At 34.3% G+C, this 14,226-nt stretch overlaps 1 protein-coding gene across 10 annotated transcripts in view; it reads left to right on the top strand.

Annotated features, from left to right (window-relative positions):
• Window positions 1–12,558, top strand: part of DEUP1 (deuterosome assembly protein 1) — a 130,524-nt gene extending 117,966 nt beyond the window's left edge. For all 10 annotated transcript variants that reach the window (XM_074304551.1, XM_074304548.1, XM_074304543.1 and 7 more), the window contains 2 exons: window positions 3,690–3,825; window positions 11,345–12,558. In XM_074304551.1, coding sequence (XP_074160652.1) covers window positions 3,690–3,825; window positions 11,345–11,521 — 313 coding nt within the window. In that variant the 3' untranslated portion in view covers window positions 11,522–12,558. The remainder of the gene's footprint in view (window positions 1–3,689; window positions 3,826–11,344) is intronic.
• Window positions 12,559–14,226: the final 1,668 nt, after the last annotated feature.

Below are 14,226 nucleotides of genomic sequence, written 5' to 3'. Positions count from 1 at the left end.
TTTGTGAAGCAATATGACGGAATGGAAAGTATGATGAATGAATGTCAGGAGAGAAATGGATCTCAATCCCATCTTTATCATCGTTCACTGTGGGACCAGAGACATGTTAAGTAGTGTCTCTGAGCCTCAGTTTACTCTCCCAAAAAATGAACAAGAATGTTTACATTACTTTACTCAAAATGTATTTTGAAATAGCATTTATAAAGTAGATAGAGCAGATAGGTGGCGCAGTAGAGCACCAGGTTTGCAGTTAGAAAGACCAAGTTACTAGCTATGTGAACCTGGGCAAGTACTCTAACCCAGTGTCCTCAAATATAAAATTCCAGAGAAGGAAAAGACAAATCACACTCAATATCTTTGCCAAGAAAAACTCATTTGAAAAATCAGACCCAACTGAAAAATAATACCTAAGCAGCAGCAACAATAACAAGTAAATCTGAAAACACTCCATAAAACCAGAGCTGCTGTTACATCAGTAAATTGTTACTACTTAACATTAAGTTTCCTCTGACACTAAGACTGAAAAATCCATGCAATCTCCAAAGTGAAGTAGAAAGAATCTAAATATTTCTGAAAGATGCCAGAACGCGAGACATAGAAATAGTTCTTTTCAAGAGGAAACCATAAGATGGGAACAAAAGTAGGATGGTTTTGTCAAGGTAGTTCAGCAGCTTGTGGAGCTTCTGTTTTTGTTGCAATGTTTAAAAGAAGTTTAGTTATATCCTTACATCTTCAAGTGGTCTCAGTTTGGGACCCTTTAACATGAGCTTGACAGGTCCCATCTGTGCCTCCATAGATAGAAGAAAGAGAGAGCCAGTGAACCGAGAAGGGATCCTTCTGATGTAATTCAGCAGAAGTTCAATCAATAAGCATTTATTAAACAATTGATAGGTACCAGACACTAGACTGGACTCTGATAACACCAATGCGCAAAAAAAAAAAAGTCTGTACTCAAGGAGCGTACAGTGTCCTAGAAATGGCAACCAAAACAGGTTTGGAGTGCCTTAAGAAATAGAGTAGCCTTTAAATGGATGAACAACATATTTTATAAGAGGTGGTTTTTATGAAGTTTTTATGTAGGTAGCTATATTCTATGGCATTTAAGAAATAAAGGGAGTTTTAATGTAAAAATACATTTTATTTTGAAGATTTATAATCTAGGCTTCCCTTTAGAAGGTCTCTGCATTTTATTAAACTTGCAGTGAAACAAGGCTAATGCATTAATTCTGGTCAAATACACAAGAATCAAGGTGAGTAATTGAGACAATTATCTTGGTAATTTAAGATAAATTACAGTTTTTCTTTAAATCTCTAGATAATTAAAGTAAAAATGTTTTGTTTTACTTGATAATTGCCTTAATTCTCCAATGATATTTGGAGTGTAAATATAGCCTAATTCAAATGAAAAGATTCAACTTTAGATTATATGCAGATATACTGTGCAATTATTACAATTCTATTTGAATTGTGGGATGTTCCTTCTTATTGTGCACATCATAAACCCTGTTATTTCAGTTTAATTTGCTATTTAGTTTCCATGGTAATTATGGTTTGGAGAATTAGAAAAAAAGATATTTCTAGATAAGAAAAAAAACATGTTGGGGTTTTTTGAATGTACTTTATATTTTTCTCACTTAACTTTTATTGCTGCTGTTTTGCATAAGTTTGAAGATGTTTGCATAATGAGAAAAATATATGTATATAAAAACTATATATATCTGCTCTGGGTAAAAAATAAAAATAATTTTATAATACATAATTTATGATAAACTAAAATGTGCTAGTCTTGAAATTAGTATTTATCCACAGGGGAATTACTAGTTTCAAAAATGGATTTTTCATATTTTCATGCTTTTCAACCATTTTAATTAAATGCAACATCATTCTTGCACATTGTTGCTCAGGAAGATAGTTACTTGTTCTATTCTCCAACAGGACACACTAGTGGTAACTTCCAATAAATGGCAGGGATCTCTCATAAGCTTTTTTAGTACACAGAATAACTTAATAAAATTTAAAATCTTGAAATCGATTGTCTATTCTGGTTATCTATGTTTAATTACAAGCAGAAAATTAATTACAACAAATAGTAAATTGAACTTAAAAGTATCTTGACACAGCTAAACAAAAGCACCAAATAAGCAAAACCTATATTTATTAAGGAAGTCAATGAGATTAAGTAATATTAAGAACAATTCTAGAGAATTAAATATCTAGTATAGACCTGCCAAAGGCAATAAGCTGAACTGCTTTAAGCAGCTTTTTTTAAAAATTAAATTTGTATTGAAGTTTGTAATTGAATGTCAATGAGATGCAAAAGCAAAAATATGAAAAGAATTATAAGCTTTCCCATGGCAGAAAACATTTTTACTATGATAAAAGTTCACTATTTCATTATTAAAGTGTTTTGAAGCTTTAAAATTTAAACAAAATATAACATTCATGCAGGTTTTAAATATCTATTTCAAATATCTAACTGAAGCAAATATTTTGTGGTGTTTTATATTTAAATTACTGGGATATTTAACTTCAATTTTACATATTAATTTGTACAAAGAGATTTTACACAAGAACATAATTTGTTGATCACCAAAAAAGAAAAGAAAAGCTAGTATTTGGAGTATCATACTATGCAAAATGTTTGACCTTTAAATTTAGGTTTGACTATTTCTAACAAACAATTGAACATGGTTGCATGTGTGTATGTGTGTGTTATACTTGTATATATAATTTACTATTTGGGGAGGAATAAAGGAATCAATATATAAGTAATCATTTCTTTACTCTTAATGAAGAAAGTTATACTTGCAATTTTTTGAGTACTAAGCTTTCTAACGTAAGTTAAAAAGAAAATTTCTATAATACTCCAATAAATGGGGGGAGAATCATTTTTTTTAAATTCAATCTAATCTGGAGTTCAGTAATAGCATTCAAAGAATGCTAAAGGAAAGAAAAGGAAAAATAGCATACTACAGTTCTTGGAATACAATAGGGATTTAATATCTGCTTTTTGAATGAATGAATGACTATCACTAATACTTGAATGGATTGTAAGTAATCTGTAGCTTCACCTAAGACATTACAAGGCTTTAACCATGTTGCTGCTCAATTTACTCTTTTTTTCTACAAATATTAATCATTTTTTGTGCCATAAACCAAATAGTTTAGAATCAAACCATAGAATGTAATAGAATTGAAAACCTATAACATCAAGAGGTTGAACTATATGCTACCATACATGATATCTAGGATCACCTAGATGACCCCTCCCATCTCATCAGTAAATCTTTTGAGTTTACGAACAAAAGGGAAGAAGTATTTACTCATATATCATCCGCTTTATGCTAGATACTACAATAAGCACTTTTTAATCAATATCTCATTTTATCTTTATATCTTTAATCTGAGTTTTACTAGTTTCAGATTTAATTTTTTTACTAACGAAGAATTGGTAGGTAAGAGAAGGGGACAAATATACTCAAGAATGAATGTGATATAAATACAAAAGACATCAATTAAAAGATAATAGTTTTATTAAGTTTATTAAGGATGTTTTATAGTAAGGTAAAAAGAGAAAAGTTTTGATATGCACAATATTTGAAGGTATAAGCCATCAAAGAGATATAAATCCTACAGATAAAATAGCAGAAATACAGTAGTAACAGTGACAATTCCCCCTTTTCTTGTAGACTTATCCAAGACTGTGAACCAAACTTAGGTGTGATAACCACATCATCACCTATGGTATTTCAACCCCAATGTAATATGTTCTCTGTCAAAGATATTGCAAGTCCATTGGAGAGTGAAGATGGAGTTTACCCACTGGTGAGTTGCTACTTGTTTGAATTTTTCTTTTTTAAAGGAGTGATTGCTATAGATCCCAAATCCCACTTTACCACATCACTTAATCTCTATCAGCTTCAATTTCTTCATCTGATTGTTGGGAATAATACTGCTTATATTGCCAACTCTAGAAGCAGGGGATAAAGGATTTTCCAAATCTAAAGTTCTATATAAGTAGTCAATTGTGTAATGATCAAATAGGAAAACTTAGCTATTGATATTCTACAACATAATTTGGGACCATTTTCACATAAAAATAAACATGCTGTCCACAAATTATTATTTATACCTATTTATTAAGTTGTATTTTTATTAAAAGAGTTGATTCCTTGAATAAAACAAGTTGGAGACACAGTTCCTTAGGTAGTAGCTCTATTTGGAAGAGATAACTCTAATAGACTATATTGTTCTCTCATGTAGTTGAAATTTATCCACTTCTCTTGTTATTCACCTTATAGTGGCACCATGAGAAATAGGACATTGCTGGATAATCCAAGAGTTGTCCAAGAGCTTCAGGCTACTTAGTTGAGGCAGATTAGATGCCATATTGAACATTTCTAATTGCCAAAGCAGTACTGAGACAAAGCCCTAGTACTCACTTCCTGTGCAATGTTAATATCAATTGCTCAGTCACCCAACTCTATGAAAATATCTGCATATATTTCTGTTTTAGTAGTTAATGGAAAAATCTTATTAAATATAAAGAAAAATAAGTAAATGATACGATCACATACTTTCTTTTCATAGTATTTGTATTTCAGAGTTGTGTTTTTCCAGAAAATAGTATTTTTCTTAGTAAGTTATATTGACTTTGCAGTATGATTGTGTAGCATTCAAAATATCTTTGATATCTTATTTAATGATTTTTATACTTCTCCATGGAATACAAGTATTTCATGCAAATGTTAAAATCAGACAGGGCTTAATTAGATAGTATATTATATGAGCTCAGATATAAATCTATTCCCATTATTTTTGGTAGTCATAAGAAAGAGAGATGAAAAAATTTTAGATAGCATGCAAGGAAGAAGAGATCTTAATCCAAAACCTTTGTAGTTATGGATACCCTTAACGATCAGAAATATAAATAAATTAACTATCAGTTATTTTTTTGTTCATTTCCACAAAATAGTGGTTACATTCTTTGAAGAAAAAAAGTAATTAACAAAGTAAGCAAAATAAACATGCCCCCCTATTTAAGCTCTGAAAAGCATTATGGGTACTTTCTAAATACTATAATAGAATAACTCTATTGATCTTTACGTTTTCCAAAATTAGCAAATTAGCTTTTCAAATAGTAATAGTATCAATTTAATTTAGTATTATTAGAATATTGTACCTTTAATATCTCTTTTGAGCTCCAGTCTAACATTGTCATTGAACAGATCCAAACCAATTTCAAATTCATTCTGTCCAAAATGGATTACTCCACACTCCAGTTTGCCCTTCTTCCAGATTCACATGTTTCTGTGGACAAAATCATGCAGAGTCTTCCTCACCTTTTCATTCTTTCACTACCTGTCCATTTCTATCCAGTTAGCTGCTAGTATTGTCAATTCCACAGTGGCTTTTACATCCATTCTCTTCCAACCACATATACAGCAGCCACATCAGTTTAGACCCTCATCACTTTTCACCTGTACAAATCCACTAGTTTCTTCAGTTATCTTCCTCTCTCCAAGTCATCCTCTGCCCATTTTGAGCACAGATCTGACCATGTCATTCTCTGTCTCAAGATGCTCAGGTGACTCCTCATTGTTTCTAGTATAAAATAAAAATTTTTCTAAATAGCTGCATATGCCTAGAGAGAACATATCTAGAAATAAGCAGAAGTTGCAAAGAGCGAAATTTTGGCTTGATAAAAAAAGGAAGAATTTTCTAAAAATGTCAAGTCCTTTACAATTTGGATCCAGTCTGCTTTGCTAGACTTATTCCACATTACCCCCTTTAGGTACTTTATATACCAACCTAACAGGCCTACTTTCTGTTGGCATTTCATCTTTTATATCTGGGTTTTTGTATAGTCCTTACAAATTGTTTGCTAGAATATACTCCATTCTTGACTCCACCTCTTAGAATCTTTAGCTCTCTTCTAGACTCTTTTTTCATGTGCTACCTCTACCTCAAAGCCTTTCTACAGCTCTCTTTCTCTGTCTCTCTCTTTGTCTTTGTCTATCTAGCTCTCTCTTTTAAAATTCTCTTTTATTTGCCTATCTTTCTAAATGCTAAATGTACTCATAGTAGAATGTAAATACCTTGAGGATGACATTTTTTTAAAAATTACCTTTATATCCCTAATACCTAGCACATAAGAGGCCCCAAATTCCTGTTTGAAAAGAAATAATGCAATCCCTATAACATCTCTCATATATGTTCTCTGAACAATTTTTTTAAGTCTGCAAGAGTGATATCAGTTTTCAGGTATTTGCAGGATTATCATGTGGAAGACCTGTTCTGTTTAACTCTAGTGGGCAGATCTTGGAGCAACACCAGAACTTGCTAAGAAGGTTTAGAAATGACAGTAAGAGAGGAAGTTGATAAAAGTGATTTGAATACATAATAGGATGAATAGAATTTTCTAGAAGCTACAGAAATCATTCTACTTTATATGTTTTTGAAAACTCCTATGTAAAAAAAAAAAAGTTTTATACAGATGCAGTGGAAGCTATAGAAATACAGAATATAGGTAAATATCAGAATCGTAAGGTACTTTAGAAGCCATTTAGTCCAACTCATACCTGAGCAAAAATTCCTCTCCCCCTAATCGAAGAAGTTTTCTTGAAGTCCTCCAATAAGTAGACATTCCCTCCATTTCACTCAGACTTCCACTTCTTCTAAAGGGAGTGCATTTTACATTTGGATAACTCTTAATTGTCAGCAAACGCTTCCTTATATCAATCCAAAATTTGCTGCTGCAAATTCTATCAATTGCTTCTAGATCTGCCTTTTGGGCCTAAGCAAAACAAATCAAATGCCTCTTTCATGTAATAATATTTCACATACCTGAAAGTGTAATACCAGAGAAGCTGAGGCAAGCAGATATTGATTTTTAATCTTTAATGTGGAGTTAAGCTAGCTGACCGAAGGGATTCTTGTCAAAAGCATTCCGTGCAGATAAACCAAGGCAGGGAACTTACATAGGGTTTTAGCTAACTAAGGTTTGCAAACAGAATATACAACCTGAGTACAGATAAGGGGGGAAAGGACACTGGGAGGATGGACAAGTTATAATTCAAGGAAAGGATCATAACTTAATCCTGACAGGATAGGAGCTAAGAAAGTCAAGGGCAGGAGATAATGAGGCGAGGGGCAATACTCAAAAGGAGGGGGAATTATCTTAGCAAGGAGTTTATGACAAAATGGTATTAAAGGTGGTCAGAGCTTCAAGGCTTTTCCTGGGCTCTTTTTTCAAACTCAGTTCTCTCAGTCTTAATGGCAAGGAAGGGGAGGGGTGGCTATGACCCATTATATAGCGCTCAACAAAAGCAACTATTGTGCAAATCCTCCTTCCCTACTTGGTGTGCTGTTCTGCTGGTTGAACATCTTAAAAAGTATTAAGGAGGAAAACAATCAACAGGATTTTGTAATAGATTGAATATTGAGGAAGGGATCAGAGTAAAAAGTTAAGCATGATTTCAAGTAAGAAACTGAAGAATTGGGAAATTGATAGTCCTGGTGAGACAAAAAGATAAGCAGTTAAGTTTATAAGGTAGTTGAGTTGGAGAAAGGATTCCAGTGGAAAGAAGGAAAAAAATGCCCCAAAAGCAAAACCCATCCATGAATGGTTTGTCTTACCTTCAAAGGGGTTTGTAAATCTTCATTCTTAGCACATGGGGAAGTCAAGACAGATCTAATAGGAATTAAAACTTGGGCAAAATTTTGAAGAAAGCAAGGGATTCTAAGATACAGAGGTGAAAAGGAAGGTCATTAAGACCTGGGAGGGACAGCAAAGAAAAGGGTGGTTAATGAAATGTCATGTGCAAGAAGGAGTAGTATGCCAGTTTGCCCAGCATAGGCTAGTGCCAGACTAACTGCAAAGGGTTTTCTGTGCCAGACAGAGGCATCTGCTGGGGGTGAGCATTGCTCCTAAGATAAAATTTGCATTGTATCCTAGGAACAATGTAAAAACCATTAAAATGTTGTGCATAGGAGAGCAAGGTAAGGTGGTCATACTTGTATTTTGGGAATATCACTGACATCTGTGGAAAATTAATTGAAGTTGAAGGAGACTGAAGTCAGGCATATCCATTGGGAGGCTATTACAGTCATCCAAGTGAGAAGTAGTAATAGTTATGTGAGTAGAGAGCAGATGAATATTAGAAATGTTCTCAAAGGGGGCAGCTAGGTGGCACAGAGCACCAACCCTGAAGTCAGGAGGACCTGAGTTTAAATCTGGCCTCAGATACTTAACACTTCCTAACTGTATGACCCTGGGCAAGTCACTTAACCCCAATTGCCTAAAAAAAAAATTTCTCAAAGTAGAATCCACAAACCTTGATTGCATATGAGGGGGGTTAGAAAGGGTTCAGGACATAAGAAGGAAAAAGTTGAAAATTCTTCCAACATTTCAAAGCTAGGTTAAAAAGGGGGTGCCTGCAAGAGAAATAAAGAATTTAAAAGAGGGAGGGAATGAGTTTTGGAGAAAGAGTTTTGGACATGTTGAGTTTTAGATGCTTATGGCACATCCAATTGGAAATGTCTAACAGGGATTTAGGACTTAAGACTAATGATATTGTAGTCATCTATAGAGAAATAATCATTGAACTCCTGAAAGCATATGAGATTAACTGATAGAACATGAAGAAAGAAGAGGGCTAAGAACATCTTTGGCTTATATTATCCCCCAATGAAGATGCAGCATATTAATGACCATCTTATAACCATCTAATTAAAAAAAAAAACTGGTCAGGTAGGAAGGGGAACCAAAAGTAGGCAGTGTCTCAAAAGTTCCCCACCTTACCCAAAAAGAATATTTGAGTTAAAGTGGTCAACAGTATCAATTGCTGCACAAACTCAGGAAGGATGAATAATGAGAAAAGACCTTTAGATGTAGCATCTTGAAAGTACTGGTAGGCCAGTTTCTGTTGTGTGATGAGGTCATAAACCAGATTTCAATTTTAGACATGAGTGAAAACAGAAAAAATAGAGATAAGAGTAGACAGGTTTTTTTTTTAAGGAATTGGGCTATGAAAGATAAGAACTTGAGGGAATGATAGCATCAAATACATTTTTTTTAAAGAAATAGGGAAGACTTGTGTATGTTTGTAGGCAGCAGGGAAGGAGATAGCAGATAGAGCGTGAAGATTAGAAGAATGGGATAATTGGGGACAGGAGATAATATATAAAAAAAATTGGGAGGGAATGGGATCAAAGGTACAAGAAGGCAACGGTGAAGAGAAAGACCATCTCGTTAAAGACTGGTTATTAAATTATTAGAATTAAGGATAAAAGAATGGGAGATGATGTCAAGGTGTTATAAATGTATGGGAGAAATGGAAATTCATGGTGAATGGCTTCTTTTCTCAATAAGGTATGAAGTTAGACGTAGGGGAAGGGATGGTATAAGGGAAAAAGACTAGGAATGTCCATTGTGGAAAATGCAAAAGAGCAGTAGTACCTAGGATACCCTCCTCAAAATAGCTACCCCAGATTCTCAGTACTCTCTGGGTCCTAATTTTGCTCTAGATAACCACTGGAAACAGTTCAAAGCAAAAAGGTTTCATGAAATGTCATTGTAATAAAAGTGGCAACAGGGCATTCCTTCCATATCCCTACAGCACGTTCTCTCACAAATACACATACTGTCAGTATTAGAGAGTGGGCACAATGGAATCATTCAGGAGGGGCACACACATGTGGGAAATACATGTGGACAGGACATATATGTAAAAGAGCAATTATCTTGTGCCTCCAACACAGAAGAATCACCAATGTCTTCTGATTATGTCATCACACTGCTCACCTTACCAGGTGTATTGTTTCCACTGGACACTGTTCTTCTGGTCCCTACTGATCAGCTGGCAAAATTGAGCCAATACTCTTTAGCAGCCAAATGTTAACTCTGATGGTCACATGGTGGCTGCTGGACATGTTCTTGTCTTGTGAACATTCCATCCTCTTGCTGGCTTCTTGACTCATATCTTCAGAGCCACCTTTTGGCCACCCCAGTTCCAGTCTAGTAAAGTGGCTAGAACATCTTTCTGATAAGTAGAGATTGATAGCTCTTTAGTCAGAACCACTACTGCTGACAATAGCCAGGAATAGTGCTCCCAATTCAAGATTGTCTTTTTTGACGCTATGTCTGAGATTGAAATCCTCTGTACAGATAACTAGTTTATGATTAAACATTCCAGGATCCTCTCTGTTTAGCATGTAAATGAATTTGAGCCACAAAGGGGGGGGGGGAATTAGCTGAAGTTGTCCACCCACATTCCTATCTTTACTTTACAAATCTGTGTGCACCAGAATCCTATTCCTTTGGTGTTAGGTTTTGGCTAGCAGAATAACTTCAGTAATTGGCCTACAGTGTCAATTGTTCATCTAAGTTGTGTCAGACTCTTTGTTACTCCATTTGGGATTTTCTTGCAAAGATAATGGAGTAGTTTACCGTTTCCCTTCTCCAGCTCATTTTACAGATGAAGAAACGAGGGAAGCAGAGTTAAGTAATTTGCCAAGAGGTCATAGCTAAAGTCTGAAGCTGAATCATTTAAGGAAGAGTTAAATGATTGTAGTGAGGGCCTAATCAAGATTAAATAAAACAAAATTTTGATAGATTCAGTTGGCACACTTTTAGCCATCTGATTGGCTGTGGAGGAGAAATGGAGAAGGTAAATAGAAGTAATCCAGGATTGGGATTCAGCAAGGTATGACTTCTAATGATACAAGATGATAAAGAATTCAAGAGCAGAGAAATAGATTTAGGAGGGATAAAGTATAGGGAGAAATGTCACAAAGAAATTTGTTGGAGACATTTCAGAATTCTTAATTATAAAAGCAGACCACCTTAATTATAAAAGTGGGTTGAGTGGCTACTGTGGAATGAATCACAAACAATAAGAGGAGTGGTCCATGACAATTATATTTAATTTTTATTATGAAACATATCTTTCCCAAAGGAGTTATAAGTTATTTTCTGTTGGTAGAAGTCTTCTTAAAATATATACTGAAAGATTTGGGTTTTTTTAACTTAGGAATTTTTTTTAAAATGAGAAAACTTAAGTTTGTCAATTAGTAATGTACAATGTTGAGAGAGGTTCCATTGCCGTGATTGTTTTTATTCCAATTATCTCATTCTTTCCAGTTACACAATAGTGCCTGGGTTTCACAAAAGAGATGTCATGTTATATTCTTAGATGATGTAATGCAAGCTATGGTCTTTGTTAATATTAACTTTGTAAAGTATTTGGCTGTCTCTTTGGGATGAAATGTGTCATATAAATGTAGAGGGGAATAACCACATTGTTCTTTTGTTTCTTGGCTGACTTTTTTTTTTTTTATTCAGTCTCCCCCAGAGATGTCATTCCCTGCTTCTTTGGCAGCACAGCATTTCCTTATGGAAGAAGAGAAACGGGCGAAAGACCTGGAAAAGCTTTTAAATACACATATAGATGAACTTCAAAGACATACAGAATATACTCTCAATAAATACACCAGGCTAAAACAAAATAGACATATATGAGCCTTTAAACTTTTTTTATTTGTCCCCCCCCAAGAAAAAAAGCCCTAGCAAAACATTTGCAAAGTTGATGAATGAAATTGAAAATCTTGTTCTGTTTTCTTGAGTAAATAATTACTACAAGGCAACTAGAAAATAGTAAGTATTTTGTTCTATAAAGCTGTTTGCTTTATTGCATTAACGTCCTGAAGTGTTCTGCAGTAGAGTTGCCATAAAATAAACATTACTACTATCACAGAGATTTTTCCAGTCTAAGGAATATCTTGGAATTAACTATGCAGCTCTTTTCCCACTTGAATCATGTACACTAAAAATCCATTTCCTCTGCAATGAGAAAAGTGAATTTAAGGATGAAAGAGCATTTTGACTATAAAACAATCTATTAAGGCTCAGTTGAACTTAAATTGAAATGTGAGATTTTTTTCATGTTAAAAAAATTTATTTCGGTGTTTGTGTTACTTTAAAATATGAACATTTATTTTCACAGAAAATACTGACGTGTTCCTGTTGTTGCATTTCTTTTTTTAATGATCCTATGATATTAACATTGTAAAGATCATCTAAAATGTTCAAGGTACATTTCAAATGTGCCACATTAAGGCTACCAGAATGAAATACTTCTTGTTACTTCATTGTCTATGTGAACACGAGCAGTAAAGTTAACACTACAAAGAAATATCTACCCCAATTTTATCATTTTCTAAAAATATCCTTTGGACAGGAGTTTGACTTTCTTAAATAAGTACCAAAATGGATTTTCCTGCAAAGGCTATTAAAAATACCCAGGTGGCTACCACATCTACTGGGAGTCACGATGGAAAAATTATGGGGGAAAAGCACCATTATTTTAATGGTAGAAGGCTTCAATTCATTCGGCATAGTAATGAGGAAGTGCAGATGTACACAGACAGATGGTTAACACCACAATATTATCTCAGCCATATTGTATTTACTGTATGTTTGATGGTATAACATCTAACCAGACTATATCAACATAAACTTTACATAAGAAGAAAAATAAAAGTTATGGATACTTTTCATTTCCTGGTTAATTTTTTTAACCTTAGTACAAATAAAGCAAATTCAGTTGTCAGAATTGTCTTTGGAAGGATAAAAAGCCTTAACACATATTTTCCTGTATCTGTACTAGTATCTTTCTCTTTAAAGTAAAGACGCTTTAATTAGAAATTTGTCTGCTAAAGTGAAGATCTGAACAATTTTCTCTATCTCTGTAGATACTCTGAATTTAGCAGAGTAATTATTCTTCCTAATGTGCTAACTAACCTTTATATAGGAAGATAACACTAGTGACACAGTCTTAAGGGTAATCACTTTGAATTTTTTCCTCTGGAGATGATTTATATTGATGAATCTTTTTTTTTTTTTTCTGGTTTGATCTGGGAAAGAACTTCCTTTATTAATCCATTTCTTCATGATTTCTTAATCCAGTTTTCCTGGATCACCCTTTTAAAGGAAAGGATAGTTTAGAGTGTTAAAAAGGTCTTTCCCTCCTTTCTCTGATCCCTTAGGTGTATAATAGGGTACAAAAGTTAGATCAAAGTGACCCCAAATTTGAGGGCTTGAGATTGGGCAGGGATAATTGGTAGGAAGATGAAAAATGGTACCAGATTGTTGAACTTCAGGAGGGCAGCTAAAAACATATCCAAGTATTTTATGTCCCAATTCTTTTCAAGTGATACTGAAAAGTGACAGGACCCCCTGAAAATCCTTGGTACTCAAATTCAGTCAGATTTCATTAGACAGACAAAAGCTGTTTTCCCTTATCTCCCTCAGTCATAGGAATCTGGTAACATTCATGTTCAAGTCTAACACTCAGAACTACTGATTGCTCAGCAGTTAGTTGAGAACATTGTAAACTTATAGCATGATATGTTGATCTGCCTTAATTCTTTTAAGCTTGACAAATTAGATAATTAATAAATACATATTGACTTGAGGGAATAACATTCTTACTTTCCCAATTTTTCCATTCCACCACTATGAGTGAGTGACCATACAGACTATGGAACTCAATAATGATGCCATTAATTATGATGCTCCTTTCAAGTGGTCCTTGAAGTCCTCCATAGATGATTTTCCAGAAATCATTGAAAAATGTTAGGAATTGTGGAGGTAAATGGTGTTGGTTGGATCTTGGGCACATACACATTTTCAGTCATGCTATGAACCACTCCCTTCCCCATCATTCAGTCTGAGATTTTTCTCAGTTACTCTTTGACTATTCATGAATAGGATCAGAAAAGGGTTCTTGAAGGAGGTGAGACTTCAGATAAGTCTTGAAAGAATTCAGGGAAACTAAGAGGTAGAGAAAAGGAAAGAGAGTTCCAGGCATGAGGGACAATGAAAAGGGTTGAATTGGGAAATGAAATATTCTGTAAAATTAGAAATAACAAGAAACAAGAAGATCAGTGTCCTTAGATAATATAATAGGTGGGGGACAGCCAAGATGGTGGAGAATGGACAGGACATTGCCTGAGCTCTGCCCAGCTTCCCTCAGAATTAGTGCTATATCAAGCCTTTGAAGAGATTTTGCTGTGACAGAACCCACAAACATACAGATTGTACTAATTTTCCAGCTTAAGATATCTTGGAAAGACTTCAGGAAAGATCTATCTTAATCAGGAGGAGGGGAGGGAGAAAAGGAGGAAGGCTGCAGCCCAATAAAGGCATGGGGAGGCCCTGTGGAG

Source organism: Sminthopsis crassicaudata, chromosome 3 (genome assembly GCF_048593235.1).
Source record: "Sminthopsis crassicaudata isolate SCR6 chromosome 3, ASM4859323v1, whole genome shotgun sequence".
Lineage (NCBI taxonomy): Eukaryota > Metazoa > Chordata > Mammalia > Dasyuromorphia > Dasyuridae > Sminthopsis > Sminthopsis crassicaudata.
The sequence above is the reverse complement of the archived record's forward strand: the minus strand, read 5'-3'. Positions and strand labels throughout refer to the sequence as shown.